At 42.6% G+C, this 26,809-nt stretch overlaps 1 protein-coding gene across 1 annotated transcript in view; it reads left to right on the top strand.

The window, feature by feature from the left end:
• Nucleotides 1-5,528: 5,528 nt before the first annotated feature.
• The window catches only part of LOC141157717 (uncharacterized), a 99,170-nt gene continuing 77,889 nt past the window's right edge, over nt 5,529-26,809 (top strand). Inside the window, exons 1-3 of the mRNA XM_073645263.1 lie at nt 5,529-5,592; nt 10,595-21,612; nt 21,694-21,755. Of these exons, the coding sequence (XP_073501364.1) occupies nt 10,660-21,612; nt 21,694-21,755 (11,015 nt within the window). The 5' untranslated portion in view covers nt 5,529-5,592; nt 10,595-10,659. The remainder of the gene's footprint in view (nt 5,593-10,594; nt 21,613-21,693; nt 21,756-26,809) is intronic.

The raw sequence follows: 26,809 nt of genomic DNA, 5'->3' as shown, positions 1-26,809 counted from the left end.
AGGTGTGATATGTATGATATATTACCGTGTTACATGCAGAGGTGTGATATGTATGATACATTACATGTTACATGCAGAGGTGTGATATGTATAATATATTACAGCATTACATGCAGAGGTGTGATATGTATGATATATTACGTGTTACATGCAGAGGTGTGATATGTATGATATATTACATGTTACATGCAGAGGGGTGCGCTGTCACTTGCAAAGAAGTATCTGGTTATACTTGTAGATTATAAATCACAGCAATGACAGCCAGTTGCATCTAAATCAAGCAGAATGTTGCTCATTTTGCTGTTTGAATAGAGGCATGGACTCCACGGACTTCATGGTCTTTTTTATGCATTATAAATGTATTACATGCATGATCTTAAAATCTACTCTATGCATATTGTGATGAATGTGATGAAAGCCAGCCGGCCGGTCGGTGCAGCTCTCTGGCGCCCCCTTACCTCTCAGGCGAGTCAAGGTACTTGCACCTAGAGTAAGTAGTGCCAGGAAGCCGCTACGGGGGAAAACACGGTGGTGTGTTGTCCCTTACACGTCACCAATCCGTGACGCCACGATACAGGCACAACTCTCTGGCGCCCCCTTTCCTCTCAGGTCAGTCAAGGTACTGCACCTAGAGTGAGGGGTCGCCGGAGAGGCCGTCCTGTAGCCCTCTGGGTATTTGAGGCCCTCTGCAGTGAGGGCGGTATATATATTTCCCTGGCTGCGCCAGTAATATATATCCACACCTCCGACCGTCACTGCCAGCCTTCCTCAGATCCCCCAGATGGTATGCTGCCACCAGTTCTCGTTTGATACAAGCCCGGTCCCTTAATAGACTTGTATCGGGTCAGGAACCAACCCAGTAGCGTTTCAGCCAAGCGTTTCCGGACCAATAGATTCGTATATGCAGAGTAAAGGATACAGCCCATGATTAATTTATGATTTAATCGATTATAAGAATACTCTAGATTACGAGGCTATACAATTAACTATACAACGGGATTTGGCCAGAATAAAAGATATAACAATTAGGAATACAAAACACAGGAGTAACAACGATAAATCAGTTACCGTTCTTGTGGTGCAAGGGAGGATTGCGATCCCACAGGTTCAAGCTTAGTTGCAGTCGTCCAAGCCTCAGTAGCACATGGCAAAGGTGCTCCTCCCTCTCAGAGGCCTGGACCCGACGTTAGGAGTTGTTCACATCATCTCCTGGGTCCAACCTTTCCTTTACTCCCTATATCCGATCACTCACTTGCTCTTGTCACCTGCACCTTAAAACCATCTCCAGAATCCGATCTTTTCTCACTTTTGAAACTGCTAAAACTCTTACTGTCGCTCTTATTCACTCTCGTCTGGACTACTGCAACTCTCTTCTGATCGGTCTCCCTCTTACCAAAATTTCCCCTCTCCAATCCGTCCTGAATGCGGCAGCCAGGGTCGTATTTCTATCCAGCCGCTTCACCGATGCCTCCATCTTGTGCCAGTCATTACACTGGTTACCCATTCGCTACAGGGTCCAATATAAACTAATTGCTCTCACCCACAAAGCTCTCCACAGTTCTGCACCACCTTATATCTCCTCTCTCATCTCAGTCTATCGTTCTACACGGGCCCTCCGTTCCACAAATGACCTAAGTCTAACATCCCCCATAATCCTAACCTTGCACCTCCGTCTCCAAGACTTCTCTCGTGCTGCACCAGTTCTCTGGAATGCTCTACCCCAGATGATCCGATTGATGCCTAGCCCCGATATCTTCAAGCGTGCTTTAAAAACCCATCTCTTCAAACAAGCCTACCACCTCAAATACTCAGTAAACTAACTTTGCCCTGTTCCCTCCTTCTAAATATCATTCAGAATCTGTTCCATACTCTTCATCTGTCTCCACACCCTCCATGCACACGATAACTGCACTCAGTAATTGAGTATTGCTCTTGAACATACAGGCTGATGACTGGATCATACAGCTTTATATGATAATCCCGACTTATTATAATTGCCAGACCTGAAATAACAAGCACTTTCCACCTTTTGTGTCCCCCCATTTCCTTGTAGAATGTAAGCTTGCGAGCAGGGACCTCACTCCTGATGTAACTGTTTAAACTGTCTTAAATTGTATTGAATCTATTGTTTGTACATGTCCCCGCTTAATTGTAAAGTGCTGTGGAATATGTTGTCGCTATATAAATAAAAATTATTATTATTATTATTATTATATTGTAAGTAATTATTGACTTTCCATTTACACCAGGCAGATACTGGGGGTTCGCGAATGAGAAAATCTGAGACCCTGATCTCAGAATGAGCTGGAAATTACAATCCAGTCTCTGGCTTCTTCTAACAGGTAAGACAAAGAATTGTCATGAAGGTGCCCCTATAAATGGGAATTAAAATCTATATTCCCTCCAGAAAGCTGAGCTGTGAGGAGCTTCTTGATAGGGTTCATGCACAGAAGAGTTCTGTATATTACATGGATAAAAGTAGTTCCATCCCAGTGTAGTGCAATATTAGATATTTAAGATCTAAAGTCTTTTGGTTCTTGTTACCCCACAGGGGAAAAAAAATCATCAGTAACTAACAGCACATGCAGCACAGGGACATGGAAAGTGATCCTGCACTGTGAGGACCCCACAAAATAATTCTTCATATCTCAGTTTCCAGGATATCTTTTATACGGAGGGAGTTAACAACAGTCGCACCTGACTTAGGAGCAGCTTTAATTTCCATCTATAGATATGTATTCATTTATAATATTATGCAAAGAACTGTAAAACTGTATATGGAGCTCCCTCTGCTGGTCACTGTCTGAAATTGTTGCAATTTATATATTGGTAGAGCCAGAGGTCCATCAATAATAATGGCAACGTTAAGTCTTCAGAAAACTATCACTTAATCAGCAGGAGAGTATCAATAGAAAGTAAAATCAATAGTTTCAATGGTTAAAACCTAACTTTCAATGATAAAAGAGCTCTGCTCAAAAATAACACAGACAAGGTGATCAACAAAGAGTAAAATCACATATATATGATAATAAAGTGCTCAGTGATAGCAGTGATCTCACTCAATTCTTGTAGTGAAGCTAAGTCACACACAAAAACAGGAGTACATGGCCAGAGGAGTAAGCTGATAACCTAATGTCCCCTGTCGTGCCCTGTGTGGGGAGTGTATTATACTATATGAAGGACTATGGGGAGTGCATTATACTAAATGGATGACTATGGGGCGCAGTATAGAATATGGAGGACTATGGGGTGCAGTATAGAATATAGAGAGCTATGTGGGAGGCATTATAATATTTGGAGGGCTATGTGTGGTCCATTATACTGTATGCAAGCAATTATACAGTGTGAAGGTTTGTGTGGGGACCATTATACTATTTGGAGGGCTAGTGCGGGGGTCACAGTTGGGGGATCATACTGTGTTGGGGTCAGCATACTTTACCAGGGGAGCTGAGGTGGGGTACAATAGGATCATTATACCGTGCATGTGGAGGAGTTCACTGTGGGGGTATCATACTGTGTTTGGGGGGCACTTTTGTTGGCATCACACTTTGTGGGTGCAATGAAATAGGAATCTAGGACTTCAGTAGGAGGAAAATTACTTTGTAAAAGTTTGCAAAGTTGTGAGATCTGCTCTTCTGTGACCCCGCCGAATAATATATATATTTTTTTTAGGGGGAAGGGGGGCCTAATTAGGATTTCTGCTATGGGGCCCCATGATTTTTAAGTACACCCCTGCCTCTAGCCAGGTACTTCTGTTTTCATGTGTGACTTAGTTTCACTACAAGAATTGGGTGAGATCAAACCTTTTTATTGGCACTGCACTGCTATCACTGAGCATTTTATTATTATTATTATTATTTATTATTATAGCGCCATTTATTCCATGGCGCTTTACATGTGAAAAAGGGGGTATAATACAAGAACAATTTCAATAATCTTGAACACAATGTGACGGCGACTGGTACAGGCGGAGCGAGGACCCTGCCCGCGAGGGCTCACAATCTACAAGGGATGGGTGAGGATACAGTAGGTGAGGGTAGAGCTGGTCGTGCAGCTGTATGGTGCAGTGGTGTTTACTGCAGGTTGTAGGCTTGTCGGAAGAGGTGGGTGGTCAGGTTCCTTTTGAAGGTTTCCATGGTAGGCGAGAGTCTGATATGTTGGGGTAGAGAGTTCCAGAGTAGGGCGGAAGCACGGGAGAAATCTTGTATACGGTTGTGGGAGGAGGAGATAAGAGGGGAGTAGAGCAGGAGATCTTGTGAGGATCGGAGGCTGCGTGCAGGTATGTAACGGGAGACTAGGTCGGAGATATATGGAGGAGACAGGTTGTGAATGGCTTTGTATGCCGTGGTTAGGGTTTTGAACTGGAGTCTCTGAGCAATGGGGAGCCAGTGAAGAGATTGACAGAGAGGAGAGGCCGGGGAATAGCGGGGGGGCAGGTTGATTAGTCGAGCAGCAGAGTTTAGGATAGATTGGAGGGGTGCGAGAGTGTTGGAAAGGAGGCCACAGAGCAGGAGGTTGCAGTAGTCAAGGCGGGAGATGATGAGGGCGTGCACTAGTGTTTTTGCAGATTCATGGTTTAGGAATGTGCGGATCCGGGAGATATTTTTAAGTTGGAGTCGGCAGGAAGTGGAAAGGGCTTGGATATGTGGTTTGAAGGAGAGATCAGAGTCCAGGGTTACCCCGAGGCAGCGAGCTTGAGGGACTGGGGAGAGTGGGCAGCCATTGACTATGATGGATAGGTCAGATGGGGGGGTTGAGTGAGATGGTGGAAAGATGATGAATTCAGTTTTGTCCATGTTAAGTTTTAGAAATCTAGCACAGAAGAAGGATGAAATAGCAGACAGACATTATGGGATTTTGGTTAATACGGAGGTGATATCGGGTCCAGAGAGGTAGATCTGTGTGTCATCAGCATAGAGGTGATAATGAAAGCCATGAGACTCTATGAGCTGTCCCAGGCCTAAGGTGTATTATTATCATATATATGCGATTTTACTCTTTGCCGATCACCTTGTCTGTGTTATATTTCAGTGTTTTTTGAGCAGAGCTCTTTTATCTTTAATCATTAAAAGTTAGGTTTTAACTATTGTAACTATTGATTCTACTTTCTATTGATACTCTCCTCTGATTAAGCAATTTATATTCGTGTAACAGTGTTATATAAACATGAATGTGAATGTCTCCGGAGACTTTCAGCTCTGGAAATACATGACATAAAGTATAGATTATGGGGACAGGGAATTTTCTGTACTTTCTTACAGTCAACTCAACAATCGTACAACTGTCGTCTCGTAAACAATTTGTTTAAGTGCATTGAGGTTTTCCAATAAAGTTAGCTAAATCCATTGCATTATTCTAGTGAAAAATATTATAATGCATGATGAAAAAGGACAAGACAAGTTCAGGTGGGCTACTTCTGTAGGATTGTGATATCAGCAGGGCAGAAGAATAAAGACTGAACCATAGGGACAAAACAATAATGATAACCAATACCATCATGGCATATATTCTTTTTCTCATGTACAGCCTTGTGTACCAAAGCCGGAGCACAAACCAGTCTTGTGGAAGTCACCTCAAACTCTTTGATTACAAGTAAGTGGAGCGTTCTCACTTTCCCCCAAACTCACATCTTTAATAAAAGACATACATCAAGAGCGGGACCCATAGAAATGTTCTTGTTGATTAATGTGCCTTTACATGTGCTTCCGTCTGTTACATGTATTAGGACATTTTCCCTGCAGACGACACTGCGTGGAATTTGTATTGCCAGGCAAAGCAAGAGTGGCGGGCAAATCATTGGTGCAACCTGTGCATCCCCCTGTGCATCCCAACAGGTAATGGGGCCACTACCACCTCCAACGCAAGTGGAATTTTGCATTATAATGAGCTATTGGACCACTGGCGGACACAGACAGAACAGAGCTCCTGTGCAAGAACAGTATATGGGACCTTTGCAGGCCAATAACTCATCATAAGGCACAATTCCTCCTGCCTTGCAGGTGATAGTGGCCTCCTTATCTCTTGGGCCCCTGTGCAGCCTCACAGGACTGTAAAGGTCCATATATTGTTCTTGTACTGGGACCCTATTCAGCCAGTGAGGCAGAGCTTACTCCAATGATCACATCAAAATAGAGTAAAACACTAAAAAAGAAGTATTTAAATGCAAAAAGAAATGAAGATCGGCTTACCATTCCATTAATTCATCTTGCATCGAAAACAATCGATATCCGTTAAATCGTTGTTGTTTGGAGCAAAATAGCAGGTCCCGCTTCCCAGAGACAAAACAGGTAGATAAAGTGGAGGTAGTCCAGCACTCAGCATAAAAAGGGAATTCTTCTTTATTTCCTCAAAATACACATGATTGAAAATTTTAAAACAAAGTATTTCCTCACCGTTAAATTGCCGTGTGTATTTTAATTACCGCAGTTCATTATGGGATACATTTCTCATGTGCCCAAACCTAAAAAGTGAAATGTCCAAAAAAAAAACTAAATTTGGTATTGCTACATGCATAAATATCTAAATTAATAAGATATAAAAATAGTTACTGCAATTCCCTCAAAAAATGTAAAAAAAAAAAAAAAGCCATCAAAAAGTTGAATGCACCCCAAAATGATATCAATATAACAAACAGGTCCATCGATGGAAATATTAAAAAGTTACGGGTCTCAGAAAATGACGACACAAACCAACATTTTTATGAAGGGGAAATTTCTGTATATTTTTTTCACCACTTAAATAAAAAAAATAAAAATGCATATTTACCATTCCCATAATTGTATTATGTACTAACCTGGAGAATAATGGATATTAATTGTGCCAGGTCATTTTTACGGTACAATTAATACCATAATAATAAAAATCTAAAAACACAATTGCAGAATATTGCCTTTTTACCATTTCATAGCACTTGGAATTTTTTTTCCATTTAAAACTACAACTTATTCTATAAAAAAAATCAAGCCCTCATACAGAAAAATAAAAACGTTATGGCTCTTGGAAAGGGATTAATCTAGGAGGATTTGGGCTGCTACAATCTGGTATTATACTTTTTATTCAATCATTTTAGCATTGTGATATATCTAGGACTATTTACTGTAGCACTTGTGTTTGACTTTGGTCTATTGTCTACTATGGCACTTAACATATCAAATACTGATTAATATATTTGTAGGATATTTATCTCCTGCTGGATCATTGGATACACATTCTCTGCATATTTATGGTTTATGATCAACTCTTCTAATATATTATTGCATTATTTATACCAATTTATGATACCCACCTTGCAAACATTTCCCTCTTATTTTTCCTGCTCCTTTTCCTTGGTTTTATACATGTTTTTATCAGGCCATGTAGCAGTTTTTATAACACTGATTCAATAAAAATTATTTTTTATTTAATCATTAAGTGTTGTTTTCCATATTTTGTTGTATATCATTATACTTTATAAACTACACCCATACTATGTTTGTTACTTTGATCATATAGAAGTGTAGTCGACTTCCAAAGCCAAAGCCAAACTAACAGATTATTGTTCAAGTGAAAAAAAGAAATACACTGCTCAAAAAGATAAAGGGAACGCTCAAATAGCACATCCTAGATCTGAATGAATGAAATATTCTCATTGAATACTTTGTTCTGTACAAAGTTGAATGTGCTGACAACAAAATCACACAAAAATCATCAATGGAAATCAAATTTATTAACCAATGGAGGCCTGGATTTGGAGTCACCCCCAAAATTACAGTGGAAAAACACACTACAGGCTGATCCAACTTTGATGTAATGTCCTTAAAACAAGTCAAAATGAGTCTCAGTATTGTGTGTGGCCTCCACGTGCCTGTGTGACCTCCCTACAACGCCTGGGCATGCTCCTGATGAGGCTCAGTATTGTGTGTGGCCTCCACGTGCCTGTATGGCCTCCCTACAACGCCTGGGCATGCTCCTGATGAGGTTGCGGATGGTCTCCTGTGGGATCTCCTCCCAGACCTGGACTAAAGCATCCGCCAACTCCTGCACAGTCTGTGGTGCAACGTGACGTTGGTGGATGGAGCGAGACATGATGTCCCAGATGTGCTCAATCGGATTCAGGTCTGGGGAACGGGCGGGCCAGTCCATAGCTTCAATACCTTCATCTTGCAGGAACTGCTGACACACTCCAGCCACATGAGGTCTGGCATTGTCCTACATTAGGAGGAACCCAGGGCCAACCGCACCAGCATATGGTCTCACAAGGGGTCTGAGGATCTCATCTCGGTACCCAATGGCAGTCAGGCTACCTCTTGCAAGCACATGGAGGGCTGTGCGGCCCTACAAAGAAATGCCATCCCACACCATTACTGACCCACTGCCAAACCGGTCATGCTGAAGGATGTTGCCTGCAGCAGATCGCTCTCCACGGCGTCTCCAGACTCTGTCACGTCTGTCACATGTGCTCAGTGTGAACCTGCTTTCATCTGTGAAGAGCACAGGGCGCCAGTGGCGACTTTGCCAATCCTGGTGTTCTGTGGCAAATGCCAAGCGTCCTGCACGGTGTTGGGCTGTGAGCACAACCCCCATCTGTGGACGTCGGGCCCTCATACCACCCTCATGGAGTCGGTTTCTAACCGTTTGTGCAGACACATGCACATTTGTGGCCTGCTGGATGTCATTTTGCAGGGCTCTGGCAGTGCTCCTCCTGTTTCTCCTTGCACAAAGGCGGTGGTAGCGGTCCTGCTGCTGGGTTGTTGCCCTCCTACGGCCCCCTCCACATCTCCTGGTGTACTGACCTGTCTCCTGGTAGCGCCTCCAGCCTCTGGACACTACGCTGACAGACACAGCAAACCTTCTTGCCAAAGCTCGCATTGATGTGCCGTCCTGGATGAGCTGCACTACCTGAGCAACTTCTGTGGGTTGTAGAGTCCGTCTCATGCTACCACGAGTGTGAAAGCACAACCAACATTCAAAAGTGACCAAAACATCAGCCAGAAAGCATTGGTACTGAGATGTGGTCTGTGGTCCCCACCTGCAGAACCACTCCTTTATTGAGTGTGTCTTGATAATTGCCAATAATTTCCACCTATTGTCTATTCCATTTGCACAACAGCATGTGACATTGATTGTCAGTCAGTGTTGCTTCCTAAGTGGACAGTTTGATTTCACAGAAGTTTGATTTACTTGGAGTTATATTCTGTAGTTTAAGTGTTCCCTTTATTTTTTTGAGCAGTGTATATTCATTTGGATCAAAGAAGTACAAAAAAATTGCAACTTTTGTAAGGGAGGGCACTATTATCTATATATGTAGCCTATAGATAAGCATCAATAACTTGTGATGCTAAGATCCTTTAAAGGATTGTACCAAAAATAATATTATCCCTCAGTGATCCTGAGAATGAGGCTCTATAGAGCCCCATTTAGATGAAGAGGAGGTCAAGTATGAGATCCTCCACACTATTCATTGTTTGCGGCACTGCCAGATAAAGCAAAGTGCAGTGCTCAGCTAGCTCTACAGAGCCCCATTCCCAGGGACACCATGGTCACAATGAACAGACCCCAAACGATCAAGAATTTATCCAACATAAGAAAGCCAACAGCTCACCCATCTGTAATGGGTTCATCCAGGGAGCTCGGCAGCTTCAGCACAGCTTGTCAATATATTCCAGTAAGAGAAAAGCCAGAACTCCGTCCTTCTTGAGAAAACTCCATGTTCATTGTAACTTTATTCCATATGTGCTAAAATAATTGAGCACAGATAATCATCCACTGACACATTCAGCTATGAATAAGGAAGTTTACATCTGAAACGCGTCAGTGGTTGATGACCTTTGTTCAGTTATCTTAGCACATGTCTAAAGTGATTGGCAGCAGTGACTACACTAGCTAAACCTCTGACTACCTGCCACTACAGGAGTCAGTATCTATGATTGCTTTATATCCCCTGATGATTCACCCATATGGGGGATGAAACGCGTAGGGATCATACCCGCATACAGGATACATTTTTGAGTGGGGTACATTAGTTCAGTTCCATACTTGGGGCCTGCCCTTGTTAGGACAGAAGCAATGCAGGGGCACGACAGGGGAGTTTAATTTACTGTTAACATCTCCATTTGTTCTCTACCCACTGTGGACACTGTCGGCCCTTGATGTACCAGTCTTCTTCGCCTGGAATAACTTAATCTAAGTGGTGAGATCAAACCATTTTTATATGTAAACACTGTTGGTTATTTGAAGCACTTGCATTTTAAGGTCTATCTGTGTTTTTGAATCTTAGGTACATCTTTTTATAGCGTACCAGTAAAAGTTATGTTTTATCTATATAATATTCTCTCCTGCTGAATACTCTGGTTCTTAATAGTAGAATTGTCATAGGGACGACGACTGCATTGTAACCCTTGCTGTATTTCTAAGTGCTGGACCACAGGCAGCATGAATTTGACACTGGCTGTGTGATTGTTTTACTCTAAAATGCTATGGTATTTCAGAATAAATAGCCTTCGAAAAGCCAGCGAGGGAATGTGTATCTCAGCTGAATAGTCTTAGGCGGATCCACAATGAGCTTATTCCCGCCCCTATCCCTTTGACTGACAAGTCTCTCCTTATGTAATCACAGAACCTTCAACTACCATAGAACTAAGAACAACCACAGCGCTGTCAAATACTACAAAAATAAGAACAATGGCAGAGCAAAAAGCAACTACAAAAACAACAGAACCAGCAACAACTACAAAGCCCCACACAACAACAGCAATACCACCAACCATTAATGAACCTCCCACAACTGCAAAAGTAACATCAACAAGAGAAACTCCAACAACAGAGCCACCAACTACAGAAATGCAAAGGACCACAGAGCCACCAAAAACTATAGAAGTACCAACAACCACAGAGCCACCGACAACTACAGAATCTGAAACAACAACAGAGCCACCAACAACTTCAGAAGCTGCAACTATCACAGAATCACCAACTACAGAAACTTCAACAACAAAGCCACCAACAACTATGGAGCCTCTAACAAGTACACGCCCTCTAATAACCACAGAGCCACCAACAAGTACACACCCTCCAAAAACCACAGAGCCATCAATAACTACAGAGCTTCCCGCAATCACAGACCCACAAACAACTATCAAACCTCCAAGAACCACAGCAACACAGCAGCCACTTCCAATAGAACCTCTAACCACCTCAGAGCCACCAACAACTGCAGAAGCTGCAACTATCACAGAATCACCAACTAAAGAAACTTCAACAACAAAGCCACCAACAACTATGGAGCCACTAACAAGTACACACACTCCAGTAACCACAGAGCCACCAACAAGTACACACCCTCCAAAAACCACAGAGCCATCAATAACTACAGAGCTTCCTGCAATTACAGACCCACTAACAACTATCAAAACTCCAAGAACCACAGCAACACAGCAGCCACTACCAATAGAACCTCTAACCACCTCAGAGCCACCAACAACTGCAGAAGCTGCAAGTATCAGAGAATCACCAACTACAGAAACTTCAACAACAAAGCCACCAACAACTATGGAGCCACTAACAAGTACACACCCTCTAATAACCACAGAGCCACCAACAAGTACACACCCTCCAAAAACCACAGAGCCATCAATAACTACAGAGCTTTCCGCAATCACAGACCCACAAACAACTATCAAACCTCCAAGAACCACAGCAACACAGCAGCCACTACCAATAGAATCTCTAACCACCTCAGAGCCACCAACAACTGCAGAAGCTGCAACTATCACAGAATCACCAACTACAGAAACTTCAACAACAAAGCCACCAACAACTATGGAGCCACTAACAAGTACACACCCTCTAATTACCACAGTGCCACCAACAAGTACACACCCTTCAAAAACCACAGAGCCATCAATAACTACAGAGCTTCCTGCAATCACAGACCCACAAACAACTATCAAACCTCCAAGAACCACAGCAACACAGCAGCTACTACCAATAGAACCTCTAACCACCTCAGAGCCACCAACAACTGCAGAAGCTGCAACTATCACAGAATCACCAACTACAGAAACTTCAACAACAAAGCCACCAACAACTATGGAGCCACTAACAAGTACACACCCTCTAATAACCACAGAGACACCAACAAGTACACACCCTCCAAAAACCACAGAGCCATCAATTACTACAGAGCTTCCCACAATCACAGACCCACAAACAACTATCAAACCTCCAAGAACCACAGCAACACAGCAGCCGCTACCAATAGAATCTCTAACCACCTCAGAGCCACCAACAACTGCAGAAGCTGCAACTATCACAGAATCACCAACTACAGAAACTTCAACAACAAAGCCACCAACAACTATGGAGCCACTAACAAGTACACACCCTCTAATAACCACAGAGCCACCAACAAGTACACACCCTCCAAAAACCACAGAGCCATCAATAACTACAGAGCTTCCCGCAATCACAGACCCACAAACAACTATCAAACCTCCAAGAACCACAGCAACACAGCAGCTACTACCAATAGAACCTCTAACCACCTCAGAGCCACCAACAACTGCAGAAGCTACAACTATCACAGAATCACCAACTACAGAAACTTCAACAACAAAGCCACCAACAACTATGGAGCCACTAACAAGTACACACCCTCTAATAACCACAGAGTCACCAACAAGTACACACCCTCCAAAAACCACAGAGCCATCAATTACTACAGAGCTTTCCGCAATCACAGACTCACAAACAACTATCAAACCTCCAAGAACCACAGCAACACAGCAGCCACTACCAATAGAACCTCTAACCACCTCAGAGCCAGAAACAACTACAGAACATCAAACAGAACCTCCAACTACAGACCTACTAACAAACAGAAGGCCACTCACAACAACCGTAATGTTTCCAACTATCATTGAGCCTCCAACAACTGCAAAAGTGACATCAAAAAGAGAAACTCCAGCAGCAGTCCCACAAACTACAGAAACTCATGCAAGGCCACAAACAACTGCAAAATACTCAACAATCCTAGAGCTACAAATGACTTCGGATCCTCCATCAACCACAGAACTGCTATCAACAATAGTACCTTCCATAACCACAGATCAAGTGACAACTACAGAAACTTCAAAAACGACAGAAGCTCCAACAACTACAGAACCTACAACACCTACAGTGGCACTGACAACTATAGATCCTCAAACAACAACAGAACATTCAACTACAGAACTTCCAACAACTTCAGAGGCACCAAAAACTATGAAACCTCTATATATCACAGAGGCACCGGCAACTACAGGACTTCCAACAACAATAGAGCCATCAACAACTTCAGAACCTGCAACAACCACAGAGCCACCAACAACTACTGAATTTCCAACAACTTCAGAGCTAGAAATGACTACAGAATCTCCAATAACTACAGATTCACTGAGTAATAAAGTACATTCAACAACCACACAGCCACCAACAACTACAGAACCTACAACAACTACAGTGTCTCCAACAACTACCGAATATCAAACAACTACAGTGGTATCATTAACAACAGGAACTGCAGCAAGCACACATCCACCAACAACCATAGAGATTCCAACAACCACAGAGCCACCAACAACTGCAAGGCCTCGAACACCCAGAAAGCCACCAACAACTACAGAAACAACAACTAAAGAGACACTGACAACTGCTGAATTTCAAAAAACAATAGCGCAACAAACTACTACAGAACATCCAACAACTTCAGAGGCATTGGCAACTACAGAACCTCAAACAACCACAGAGACACCAATGACAACAGGACCTTCAACAACCACAGAGGCACAAAAAACTACAGAACCTCTGACCACCACAAAGGCACCAAAAACTCCAGAGGCTGCAACAATGACAAAATCACCAGCATCTACAGAAGCTCCAACAACCACAAAACCACTAGGAATCACAGAACCACCAAAAACTACAGAGCCACCATCAACTGATCACTATCCAACAAACAAAGAGCCATCAACAACTACAGAGCTTCCAACAAAAGAGCAACCAACAGCTACAGAGCCTCCCAAAACCATAGAGACAGCAACAACTACAGAACCTCCAACCACAGAGCCATCAACAACTACAGAGCTTCAAGCAACCACTGACCAACCAACTACAGAACCTGCAGCAACCACAGAGCTACCAATAGCAGTAGAACCTCCAAACATGTCAGAACCAGCTACCATACCAACTACAGAAAATCTTACAACTACAGAACTACAAACAACTACAGAACCTCCAACAACCACAGACTCACTGACTACAGTACCTTCAACAGCTACACAGGTTCCAACAATAACCAAATATCCAACAACTACAGGGGCACTAACAACTACAAAACCTGAAACAACCACAGACTCACTGACAACTTCAGAACCTACAACAACCATAGAGACACCAACAACTGCTGAATTTCCAACAACTCCAGAGCTACAAATGACTACAGAGCCTTCAGCAACTACAGACCCACTGACAACTACAGAACCTTCAACAACTGCAGAGGCTCCAACAACAACCAAACATGTTAGAACTATAGAGGCACCAGTAACTACAGAAACTCCAACAACTAGATTGCCACCAACAACCACAGAGACTTCAACAACCACAGAGCTACCAATTAGAGAACGTTCAACAACCATAAAGTCATCAACAACTATAGAAATGCCAACAACTAAAGAGACACCAACAACCGGAGAACTTCAAACAACAGTAGAGCAACCAACTACTACAGAACATCTAACAACATCGGTGCCACCAACAACTATGGAACTTTCAACTACTACAGAGGCATTGGAAACTACAGAACCTCAAACAACCACAGAGCCACCAATGACTACAGGTCCTCCATCAACCACAGAGCTACAAAAAACTACAGAACCTGTAACAACTACAAAGCCATCGACAACTGCAGAAGCTGCAAGTACCACAAAATCACCAGCAACTACAGAAACTCCAACAACCACTAAGCCACTAAGAATCACAGAGCCACCAACAACTGCAAACCCTCCAACAAACACAGAAACATCAACAACTACAGAGCTTCAAGCAACCACAGACCCACCAACAACTACAGAACCTGCAACAACCACAGTGCTACTAATAGCAATAGAACCCACAACCACCTCAGAACCAGCTACTATACCATCTACAGAAACTCCTAAAACTACAGAACTACAAATGACTATAGAACCTACAACAGCCACAGAATCACTGACAACTACAAAACCTGAAACAACCACAGACTCACTGACAACTTCTGAACCTTCAACTACAGAGGCTCCAACAACAACTGAACATGTAACAACTATAGAGGTACCAGTAACTACAGAAACTCCAAGAACTAGACTGCCACCAACAACCACAGAGATTACAGCAACCACAGAGCTACCAATTAGAGAACTTCCAACAACCACAAAGTTATCAACAACTACAGAAATGCCAACAACTAAACAGACACCAACAACTGGAGAACTTCAAACAACAGTAGAGCAACCAATTATTACAGAACAGCTAACAACATCAGTGCCACCAACAACTATGGAACTTTCAACTACTACAGAGGCATCTGCAACTAAAGAACCTGCAACAACCACAGAGCTACTAATAGCAACAGTACCTCCAACCACATCAGAACAAGCTACTATACCATCTACAGAAACTCCTATAACTAAAGAACTACAAATTACTACAGAACCTCCAACAGCCACAGAATCACTGACAACTACAAAACCTGAAACAACCACAGACTCACTGACAACTTCAGAACCTGCAACAACCATAGAGCCACCAACAACTAATGAATTTCCAACAACTCCAGAGCTACAAATGACTACAGAACCTTCAGCAACTTCAGACCCACTGACAACTACAGAACCTTCAATGACTACAGAGGCTCCAACAACAACCAAACATGTAACAACTATAGAGGCACCAGTAACTACAGAAAATGCAAGAACTAGACTGCCACCAACAACCACAGAGACTCCAACAACCACAGAGCTACCAATTAGAGAACTTCCAACAACCACAAAGTCATCAACAACTACAGAAATGCCAACAACTAAACAGACACAAACAACTGGAGAACTTCAAATAACAGTACAGCAACCAACTACTGCAGAACATCTAACAACATCGGTGCCACCAACAACTACAGAGGCATCGGCAACTACAGAACCTCAAATAACCACAGAGCCACCAATGACTACAGGTCCTCCAACAACCTCAGAGATACAAACAACTACAGAACCTATAACAACTAAAAAACCACAAACAACTGCAGAAGCTGCAAGTACTACAAAATCACCAGCAACTACAGAAACTCCAACAACCACTAAGCCACTAAGAATCACAGAGCCAACAACAACAGCAAACCCTCCAATAAACACAGAAACATCAACTACAGAGCTTCAAGCAACCACAGACCCACCAACAACTACAGAACCTGCAACCACCACAGAGCTACTAATAGCAACAGAACCTGCAACCACCTCAGAACCAGCTACTATATCAACTACAGAAACTCCTTTAACTACAGAACTACACATAACTACAGAACCTCCAACAGTCACAGAATCACTGACAACTACAAAAACACCAACAAACAAATACCCTCTGACAACTACAGAACCTTCAACAACGACACAGCAATCGACAACTACAGATCCGCCAAGAACCACAGAGCCACCAACAACTACAGAACCACTAATTGCTATGGAATCACCAACAACTAAAAAAATTCTAACAACTACATTTCCAACAACTATAGAGCATCCAAAAACTACAAAGGCACTGGCAACTACAGAACCTCAACATCCCAAAACTACAGAGTCACCAACAACAACCGGACCTCCAACAATCACAAAGCCACCAACAACTACAAAATCTGCAACAAACACAGAGCCACCAACAACTACAAAATCTGCAACAACCACAGAGCCACCAACAACTGCAGAAGCTGCAACTACCACAGAGTCACCAACAGAAACATTAACAACAACAAAGCCACTAACAACTATGAAGCCACTAACAGCTACACACCCTCCAACAACCCCAGAGCCATCAACAATTACAGAGCTTCCAGCAACCACCAACCCACAAACAACCACAGAACCTCCAAGAACCACAGAGCTAAAAATAGAAACTGAACCTCTAACCACCTTAGAACCAGATACAACTACAGAACCTCCAACTACAGATCTACTAACAAATAGTAAGTTACACACAACAACTGTAATGCTTCCAATCATCACTGAGCCTCCAACATCTACAAAAGTAACATCAACAAGAGAAACTCCAACAACAGTGCCACAATCTGCAGAAACTCATGCAAGGCCACCAACAACTGCAGAATACCCAACAATCTTAGAGATACAAATGACTACAGATCCTCCATCAACCATAGACCCACTAACAACTATAGCACCTTCCATAACCACAGAGCAACTGACAGCGACAGATCCTTCAAAACCTACAGAAACTCCAACAACCACAAAGCCACCAAAACCTGCAGAAGCTGCAAGTGCCACAAAGTCACCAGCAACTACAGAAACTCCAACAGCCACAAAGCCACTAAGAATCACAGAGCCACAACCAACAACAGAACCTGTAACTACTACAGAGCTGCCAATAGCAACAGAACCTCAAACCACCTCAGAACCAACTGCTATGCCAACTACAGAAACTCCTACAACTACAGGACTACAAACAACTACACAACCTCCAACAACTACAGAATCACTGACAACTACAGTACCATCAACAACTACAGAGGTTCCGAAAACTGCCAAACATCCAACAACCAAAGAGGCACAAACAACTACAAAACCTCCAACAACCACAGAGCCATCAACAAATACAGAGCCCCCAAAAACCACAGAATCAACAACAACTACAAAAATGTCAACAACTACAGAGCCAAGAACAACTATAGAACCTACAACATCTACAGAGGCACTGGCAACTACAGAACTTCAACATCCAAAAACCATGGACTCACCAATGACAACACGACCTCCAACAATTACAGAGCCACTAATAACTACAGAACTTCTAATAACTACTGGGCCACTAATAACTACAGATCTTCCAGCAACCACAGAGAAAACATCTGCAGAACATTTAACAACCACAAAGACACCAGCACCTACAGTATTTGCAAAAACTACAGAACTACCAATAACTACAGAATCTAAAACAACCAACAAGCCACTTACAACTACAAAGTCACAAACAAACCAAACAAACACAGAGTCAAAAGCTACGCAAACTCCAAAAACCACAGAGCCTAAAAAACAACCAATAAATGTAAAGTCACTCGCAACTACCGTACTTGCATCAACCAAACATACATCAACAACTGCAAAGGCTTCAACAACCACAAAGTCACTAACAACTACAGAATCTCTAAAAACCACAGACCCACCAACAACTACAAGAGTAATAATCACATATTCAACAACAAACCCAGAACTAGTAACAAACACAAAGTCCCCTACAACTATAAAATCTCCTGCAACTACAGAGCCACCAACAAGTAAAGAAATTTTGATAACCATTGGACCACTGACTACTACAGATCTTCCAACAGCTACAGAGGCAGTAAAAATTACAGAACATTTCACAACCACAAAGACACCAAAAACTACAGAGCCTCAAACAACTACTGAGTTACAAATAACTACAGGACTTCCAGAAATCACAGTGCCTCTAACAACCACAGAACCTGCAACCAAAGAGCCACCAAGAACTACAGGAGTAATAACCTCAGAACCAATAACAGCCCCAAAAGTAGTACCAACCACAGAGCTTCCATCAGCTACAAAGTCACTGACAACTACAGAAAATCCAACAGCTACAGACCCAGTGACAAATACAGAACTTCCAAATACCACAGAGCCACTTACAACTGCAAAGTCACTAACAACCACAGAGAACAAAGATACACAAACTCAAGAAAACATAGAGCCACCAAGAACTGAAACACATCCAATAACCACTGGGCCACTGGCAGCCACAGAACCTCCAACAACCTCAGAGATACCAGCACCTACAGTATTCACGACAACGACAGAGCCACCAACAACTACAGAATTTCCAACAACCACCAAGCAACCTACAACTGCAAAGTCACCAACAAACACAGAGTCAAAAGCTACACAAATTCCATCTACCTCAGAGCCACCAAGAACTAAAAATCATCCAATAACCACTGGGTCATGGGCAACTACAGAACTTCAGTCAGCCATACATACATCTACGGAGCCCACAACAACCCCAGAGTCACAAACAGTTACGCAAACTTTAAAAATCACAGAGCCACCAACATTTACAGGAGTAAAAAGCACACAGTCAACCATAAACCCAGAATTATTAACAACCACAGAGCCTCTAACAACTACTAAGTCTCCACCAACTACAGAACCTCCAGGAACTACATTGCCACCAACAACAACCACAGAATCACCAACAGAGCCACTGTATCAATCAAAAACCACAGAGCCACTGACAACTACAAAACCACCAAAAACTACACATCCACTGGCAGCTACAAAACTTCCAAAAACCACAGTGTCACCAATAACTAGAGAACCTTCAACAACCACATTGCTACAAGCAAATACAGAACCCTCAAGAACAAAACCTCCATCAAGTACCAAACCTCCAACAACCGCAGAGCCACAAACTATAAGAATAACGACCACAAAACCAACGTTAAAATTAGTAAATACAGGGCCTCCAAACAACACAAAGTCACTGTCAACTACAGAATCTTCTATATCTACTGAACTACCAACAAGTACAGAAACTCATACAACTACAGAGACGTTGACAACTACAAAATCTTCAATAACAACAGAGATACCGGCAACTACAGAACTCCCAAAAACCACAACATCAAAAACATCTACAGAGCCTCCAGCAACTACAGAAATATTGGAAACTACAAATTCTCAAACAATCATAGAGCCATTTACAACTACAGAACATTCAACAATCATGAACCCACAGACAACTACAGAACTTCTGACAAACACAGAACCACAAACAACTATAGGACCTCCAATAACCACTACAACACCAGCAATTACAAAACCTCCAACAGCCATAGAGCCACCAACAATTACAGAACCTTTAACAATCACACAGTCACCAACAACTGCAGAGCTTCCAACAACCACACAGGCACCTACAACTATAGAGCCAACAGAACATCCAACAAGAACACAGCTAGCAATAACTACAAAACTTCCAATAACCACTGGCTCACTGAAAACTACAGAACTTCCTATAATCTCTGGGTCACTGAAAACTACAGAGCTTCAAATAACAGCAAAGCCAACATGTACAGAACATCTAACAACAACACAGAGGCCAACAACCACAGAGTCACAAACAACAGAACCTCCAAAAACCACAACTACAGAACCTACAGCTACCAAAAAACTACCAGCAACTACAGGAGTAACATCCACAAAGACAATAACTCCAGAATTAGTAACAACCACAGGGGATCCAACTACCACAAAGTTATCGACAATTACGGAACCTTCGACAATTACAGAGCTACCAGCAACTACAGTACCAACAACAGCAGAAGCACTGACAACTATAAAAGCTTTAACAATCACAGAGCCACCAAAACATGCAAATTCTCCAACAACCGCAGAGCCACTGAAAACTACAAACTTTCAAGCAACTTCAGAGCCCCTAACTCTTACAATACCTACAAGAAACGCTGAGCCACCAATAACTAAAGAAACTCTAACAACTGCAGAAATTCCAACAACTACCAAGCCTTCAATAATCGCAGAGCCATTGATAGGTACAGAACCTCCAACAACTAAAAAACCTCTATTAACTACAGAGTCTTCAACAACCATGCACCCATTGACAATTCCAAAACCTCCAACAACCTCAGTGCCACCTAAAACTACAAAGCTACAAACCACAAGTAAACCTAAAACCACAGGATCTCCAACAACCACTAAGTCACCGCCAACTACAGAACCTCAATCAACAACAGATCACTCATCTACAGCTGAACCTACAACAATCACAGAAGTTACAGTAGCTACAAAGCTAACAACAAAAGTAGAACCTACCAGACTTTCACCAAACACAAAGTCTCTTACCACCACAGAGCCACAAACAAGTACAGAACATGAAACAACAACCAAAATGCAACCTACAAGTACAGAGCTTTCAAAAACCACAACAACCACACAGTCTGCAAACATTACAAAACTAACAACCCCTCAGACTCCAACCACTGAAGAACTAACAACAGCAAAACAACTAACTAGCAAAGAACAGGCTACTATAGAACCTATAACAATAGAGCAAACAACAACCAAGCAGCCTCCAACCACTGGAGAATCTACAACAAATACAAAACTTCCTACCAGTAAATTTTCACCAACAACAACATCTCTTGTTGTGGTAAGTACATTACCCTCATCAGCTGAATTCACAGCAAGCGACTCAGGACCAAACATTCGGCCACTAAGAGTAAGAATTATAAACAGAAACTTTACTGAAAGTCTCAAAAATCAGAGTTCAGATGACTATAAAAATATGTATTCTACAGTTACAAACAAGGTAACCAGTTTAGCCTCATTTTTATTACCTTTCTATTTCATTTTACAAAACAATGTCTCATGCCCTCTATTTTTTTTATAGTTTTTCCCGGTCCTGCTAGAATTATTCCCAAACCTTATTGAAATCCAAAATGTTTCATTTTCGTAAGTATATTATTTATTTATTTAAAACAAATAAAAGTTAAGATAGGCTTAACTGTGTGATGCTAGATGTCTGCAAATGTTTTGTTGTTAGAATTGGTGTCAGTGCAATACAACTAGTATTGCTCTAAGGTTTCCTGTTGCTCCAATTTGCTAAAGCTTTCGAACAAAACCGTCACAAAAGTGGCATGACTTTGTAAAACCATGCCAAAAGCATTTGTGAAATGAAATATCTGGGTGTCCTGGGGTCTGGCAATTGCTTTGTTTGACCCTGTGTTTCCTGTGCCACCTGTGCGCAGTTCAGAAGGAGATGGCTGGACCTCTAGCTCCCTACTGCCTTTACAAAGTTGTCCTTTCTACATACTGCAGCTTTCATATGTTCCACATTTTTACTCTTCACCTAACTGTAGCTTTAATGCATCTTGCATCTTACTGTTACACGCACGCCACTAGGTTCAGATAAGGGTGAGACAGGTTACATGAATTCTTTGGAATCCTGGGGGAATTGTTACTCAGGGCGACCATAGACCATATGCTGCAGCTTCTCTCAGGCACACAGGGCTATTGGCCCTCAGGCACAGACATGTTGGTTGTTTCACTTGCTGACCAGTCACATTTTACAAGAGTCCTCATAAACGGTAGAACAGTAGCATTGAATAAGAAGCCGCACGGCCAGTATAAGTTAAGTCTTATGAGCAACAGGCTCCAGCGACAAACAGTACAGTTTCCTTAGCAGAACAGCAGTTCACAGTCTTCCCAGTAGTACAGGACAGCACAGTTCTAATGCAAAGGCACATTAATGAACACAGCATTCTTTATAGTACAGTGAGATAGAGGAGAGGGGAGGGTTTTCTGAGGGAGATGATCCCTGTGACACCATTTCTTCCAGTCCTTTTCTTTCTGCCTGACAATACTCTGCACTGTTAGTTCAGGAACTCTAACTGACCTGTGCTTAGCTTCACTCCTGACTTGAATCCTTTTCACTTGCAGGGGCGCTTCTGTGAGATACAGAACACACACACCACCTTTCTCTTTGGCTCCAGCCAGACAATAAACAACTTCCCCACAATCCCCCTGGGGCTCTGCTAAAACACTCCCCTTCACCTGTGACTGTGTTAACCCCTCTAGTTGCTGGATGCTTCTGGAGCACACTACTTCCTGTCTTATGTGCTTGTGTAACTTCCAATAGTTGCTGAATGGTTTTAAAGCAACAGCACTACTTCTTCATGTCACACTCTTCCCTCCTTTTTGAATGTCATCCTCGACATTCATCTTAATTGGTCAATCTGACCAATTCTGAGACAGTGGTGAAAATTGGATATCATAATAATATATTAATATATACAAATTGGCATTGTGAAATTGGTATAATGTTCATAAACATTTACAACAACATATTCTACGACTTTTTTCTTGTAGGATTCCTGTAAGAAATAGTTAACACAATCAAAACAATCAGCATCTCTTCAGCTGGAGCTTTTCGTACGTCTTCAACCAGCTCTCTCTCTCTATGCTTTAACAGTTCTTTGTTTATACAAAGTCTTTTAAGGAAAATCAAAGCATGAAAACAAGTCTTTCCACCAGGCAACATCTTCCATACTGCCTCTTTGTGGTGAATACCACTCCAGAGGGCTTACCTGGTCTGTAGGCAGAGATACCTGTTTCCAGTGAAGAGTCCTTGGCACTTGACTCGGTTCACCAAGTGTCTCATTTGTCAGCATCACGGGCCTCCTGACTTCTCGAGTCAACATCCTCCTGGTGGGTTGTTCCTCAGAGACCATGGGTTCTTCGGTTACAGAAGTTTCTTCCACCACACTCATTTCCAGTGCTTCCTCAGATGCTCTTGGAGCTGCCTCTGTAAGTTTCTGTACTTCTCCTGAATCACTTGTTCCCGCACGGCCTGGTAATTCCACTCCTCTCAAGTGTCAATTGGTCTCTTCAGGGGCCGGTGTTTGATCATCAGATCTGAATTGGACTTCATCAGTACTCCTTGGTACGAAATCCGAAGCCTCAGGACTTAGTTCACTCTCCTGATCGTGGTACATCCCTTTCGTTGCCGGTCCGAGAAATACAATGGTGTGTTCTTCTCCATAGGAACTTTCAAGTTCTCTATCCACCTCCGGAGCTTCAGTCTGTGGTGGCCCCTTAGTCGATCTCGGACGATGTTGGTCTACTTCTGGGAAGTCTTGTTGTGGTGGGAGATAATCACAGGGTAGTAGTACATTCCGTTGGACTATTCTGGTTTTCTTGTCTCCCGTTTCCAATCGTATTTCATATGCTCGGCTGTCATCAGTTTTCCTCCTTACGACCACATATACCTTGTCTTCCCAGTATGAACAAAGTTTTCCTGGACCACCTTTTTCACGTACGTTCTTGACTAGCACCCGGCTTCCTGGTGCCAATTCTGCTCCATAACATTTTTGATCATAGTACTCCTTACTCTTGCTCTGTCCTTGCGTAACCACTTTGGACGCTATGTTGTATACCTCTGCCATCCATTCCTTCCATTTCCGAACGTACTCCGGATACGTTCTGTAAGTCTCTGACACCGGAGTATCGAACATGATGTCAGTTGGCAGTCATGGTGATTGTCCATACAATATGAAAAAGGGTGAGTAACCCATTGCATCGCTCTTTGTACAGTTATAGGCATGTACCCCTTTTGACAGAGAACTCTTCCAGTCTTTCTTCTCTTCAGCTGTTAAAGTCCGCAACATCGACAATAATGTCTGGTTAAAATGTTCCACTTGTCCATTACCCTCTGGGTGATAGGGCGTTGTGTGGGATCTCTGAATTATATAGTACTTTCCTAGCTTGGAAAGAGCTGGTTCTCAAATTCTCTTCCTTGGTCGTGGTGTAACCTCGTAGGGAACCCAAACCTCAAAGCAAAATCATTGAAGATCTTCTTTGCCACTGTTTGACGAGCTTTATTGGTGGTGGCATATGTTTGAACAAATTGAGTGAAATGGTCCATCACCACCAAGAGGTATTCATAACCACCCTTGCATGTCTCCAGATGTAGAAAGTCTATTGAGACCATCTCAAATGGATACGTAGTTTGGACGTTGCCCATAGGTGCCCGGGTTGATGTGTTGAGACGTTTATCTTTCAGACACCCACACTCCCTGGTCACGTGCCTCTCAATATCTCTCTGCATGTACAGCCAGAAGAAACATTCACGGATCAAATTTGTTGTCCTTTCCACTCCCAGGTGTCCCATGTTTTCATGGAATTCTTTGAAGACCAACATATGGAATACTCTGGGTAGTACCAACTGCCGGTTTTGTCCTCATTTGCGATACAGGATACCGTCTTCACTGAGGTAGAGCTTCATCCATTCTTTAACTAAAACAGATACTGCTGGTGACTCATTGTCTCTCTCCCATTTACTTGGAAACCGAATTTGGTCCACATAAAGTAGTATTTTACCTTTTATCTGATCTTCCCGTTGTGCTCTATGGATTTTTCCTTTTGGTAGTTGTTGAATAGACAGGGGGTGATCTTGTTCTCTCGCTCTTATGGTGGTTTCCACCGTCAATGGACACCACAATGGTGTGTCTTCCTCCTGATAAGCTTGTACTGCCTGGGTAGTGCTCTCAATTGCTTCCAGACTGACTTCCTCCGAGCATTCTTGCATGAACTCCTCAGGCTCTAGTGGCATTCTCTACAATCCGTCAGCATCCACATTGCATTTTCCTGGCCTGTACCTGATACTGAAATTGAAGTCAGCTAGTTCAGTGACCCATCTCTGACCCGTTGCATTCAGTTTGACTGTAGTAAGGACATAAGTCAAAGGGTTGTTGTCAGTGTATACCTCAAGCTCTTTGCTGTAGTAGAGATAATCTCTAAATCATTCACAGATAGCCAATTTCAATGCCAGGAACTCCAATTTTCCAGAATGTAGATGGTAATTCTTCTCAGTGTCTGTCAACATTCTAGAACCGTAACCGATGACTCTCATTTTTCAATCTTGATGCTGATACAGGGCAGCTACCAGTCCAACCTGAGAAGCGTCACAATGAAGAACAAATGGTGAATTGAAATCAGGATATCCCAAGATGGGTGGTTTTATCGGGTAGTCTACTAGTTCTTCCAATACCTTCTGGTGGTCTCCTGTCCAGAGAATGGGTTGTTGGGATGAAACGACGTTGTTTCTTTTAAGCCCGGTCATACCCGCATTCTTCTTTTTCTCCATGGGTGTTGTTGTCTCTGTCATCCCCACCAAGAGGAGGTATAGTGGGGTGGCAATCCTGGAGAAGTTCCGAACATAAGTACGATAGTAGGAGAGGAATCCTAATATCTGCCTCAACTCCCCGACGGTAGAGGGCCGCTTGTCTTTTAAGGCCAGTACCGGAGCGATTTCTGCTGGGTCCATGGTATATCCTTCTCCGGACACAATTTTCCCTAGAAATGGGACTTGTATTTTGAACAGTTCACATTTCTTTGGGGTCAACTTATCTCCGTGTTGTTGACACTGTTGTAATACGGTCCTCACGTGTTTAACATGATCCTGGAAGGTTTTGCTGTGTACCACATTGTCATCCAAGTACGGTTGGCAGATATCGTCCCTCAATCCTTCTAAACATGTCTCCATGCTCCTCTGGAATTCTGCTGAAGCTGAACTGAGCCCAAACGGTATGCGGATCCACTCATATAATACCCACAGCGTGATGAATGCTGTCAAGGGGCTACTGGACTCTTCGACATACTCTTGGTGGTATGTCTTACCCTGATCGAGGACAGAAAACCAGGTGCTTCCTGAGAGGCTATCCAGCATATCTTGGATCCTTGATATCGGGTGTCGATCAGGTACTGACTTTCGGTTTAGTTCCCGGTAATTACTACAGAGTCTCAATGTACCGTCCTTCTTCCTAACACAGACAATAGGAGAGGAATAAGACGACTTTGACTCTTGGACCCAACCTCTGTTGATGAGATCTTGTAAATATTCTTTCACTTCACGATGTAATGGTTTTGGCACAGACATGTAACTTCTGATTACTGAGGTCGTGTCTTTCAAATTGATTTTCAAATGCAACGTCGGGATACAGCCTATA

The sequence above is a fragment of the Phyllobates terribilis genome, unplaced genomic scaffold, assembly GCF_046119375.1.
Source record: "Phyllobates terribilis strain yellow unplaced genomic scaffold, ASM4611937v1 Scaffold_8__6_contigs__length_399053987, whole genome shotgun sequence".
Classification (NCBI taxonomy): domain Eukaryota; kingdom Metazoa; phylum Chordata; class Amphibia; order Anura; family Dendrobatidae; genus Phyllobates; species Phyllobates terribilis.
Note: the sequence above shows the minus strand (reverse complement) of the source record. Positions and strands in the feature narration are given on the sequence as shown.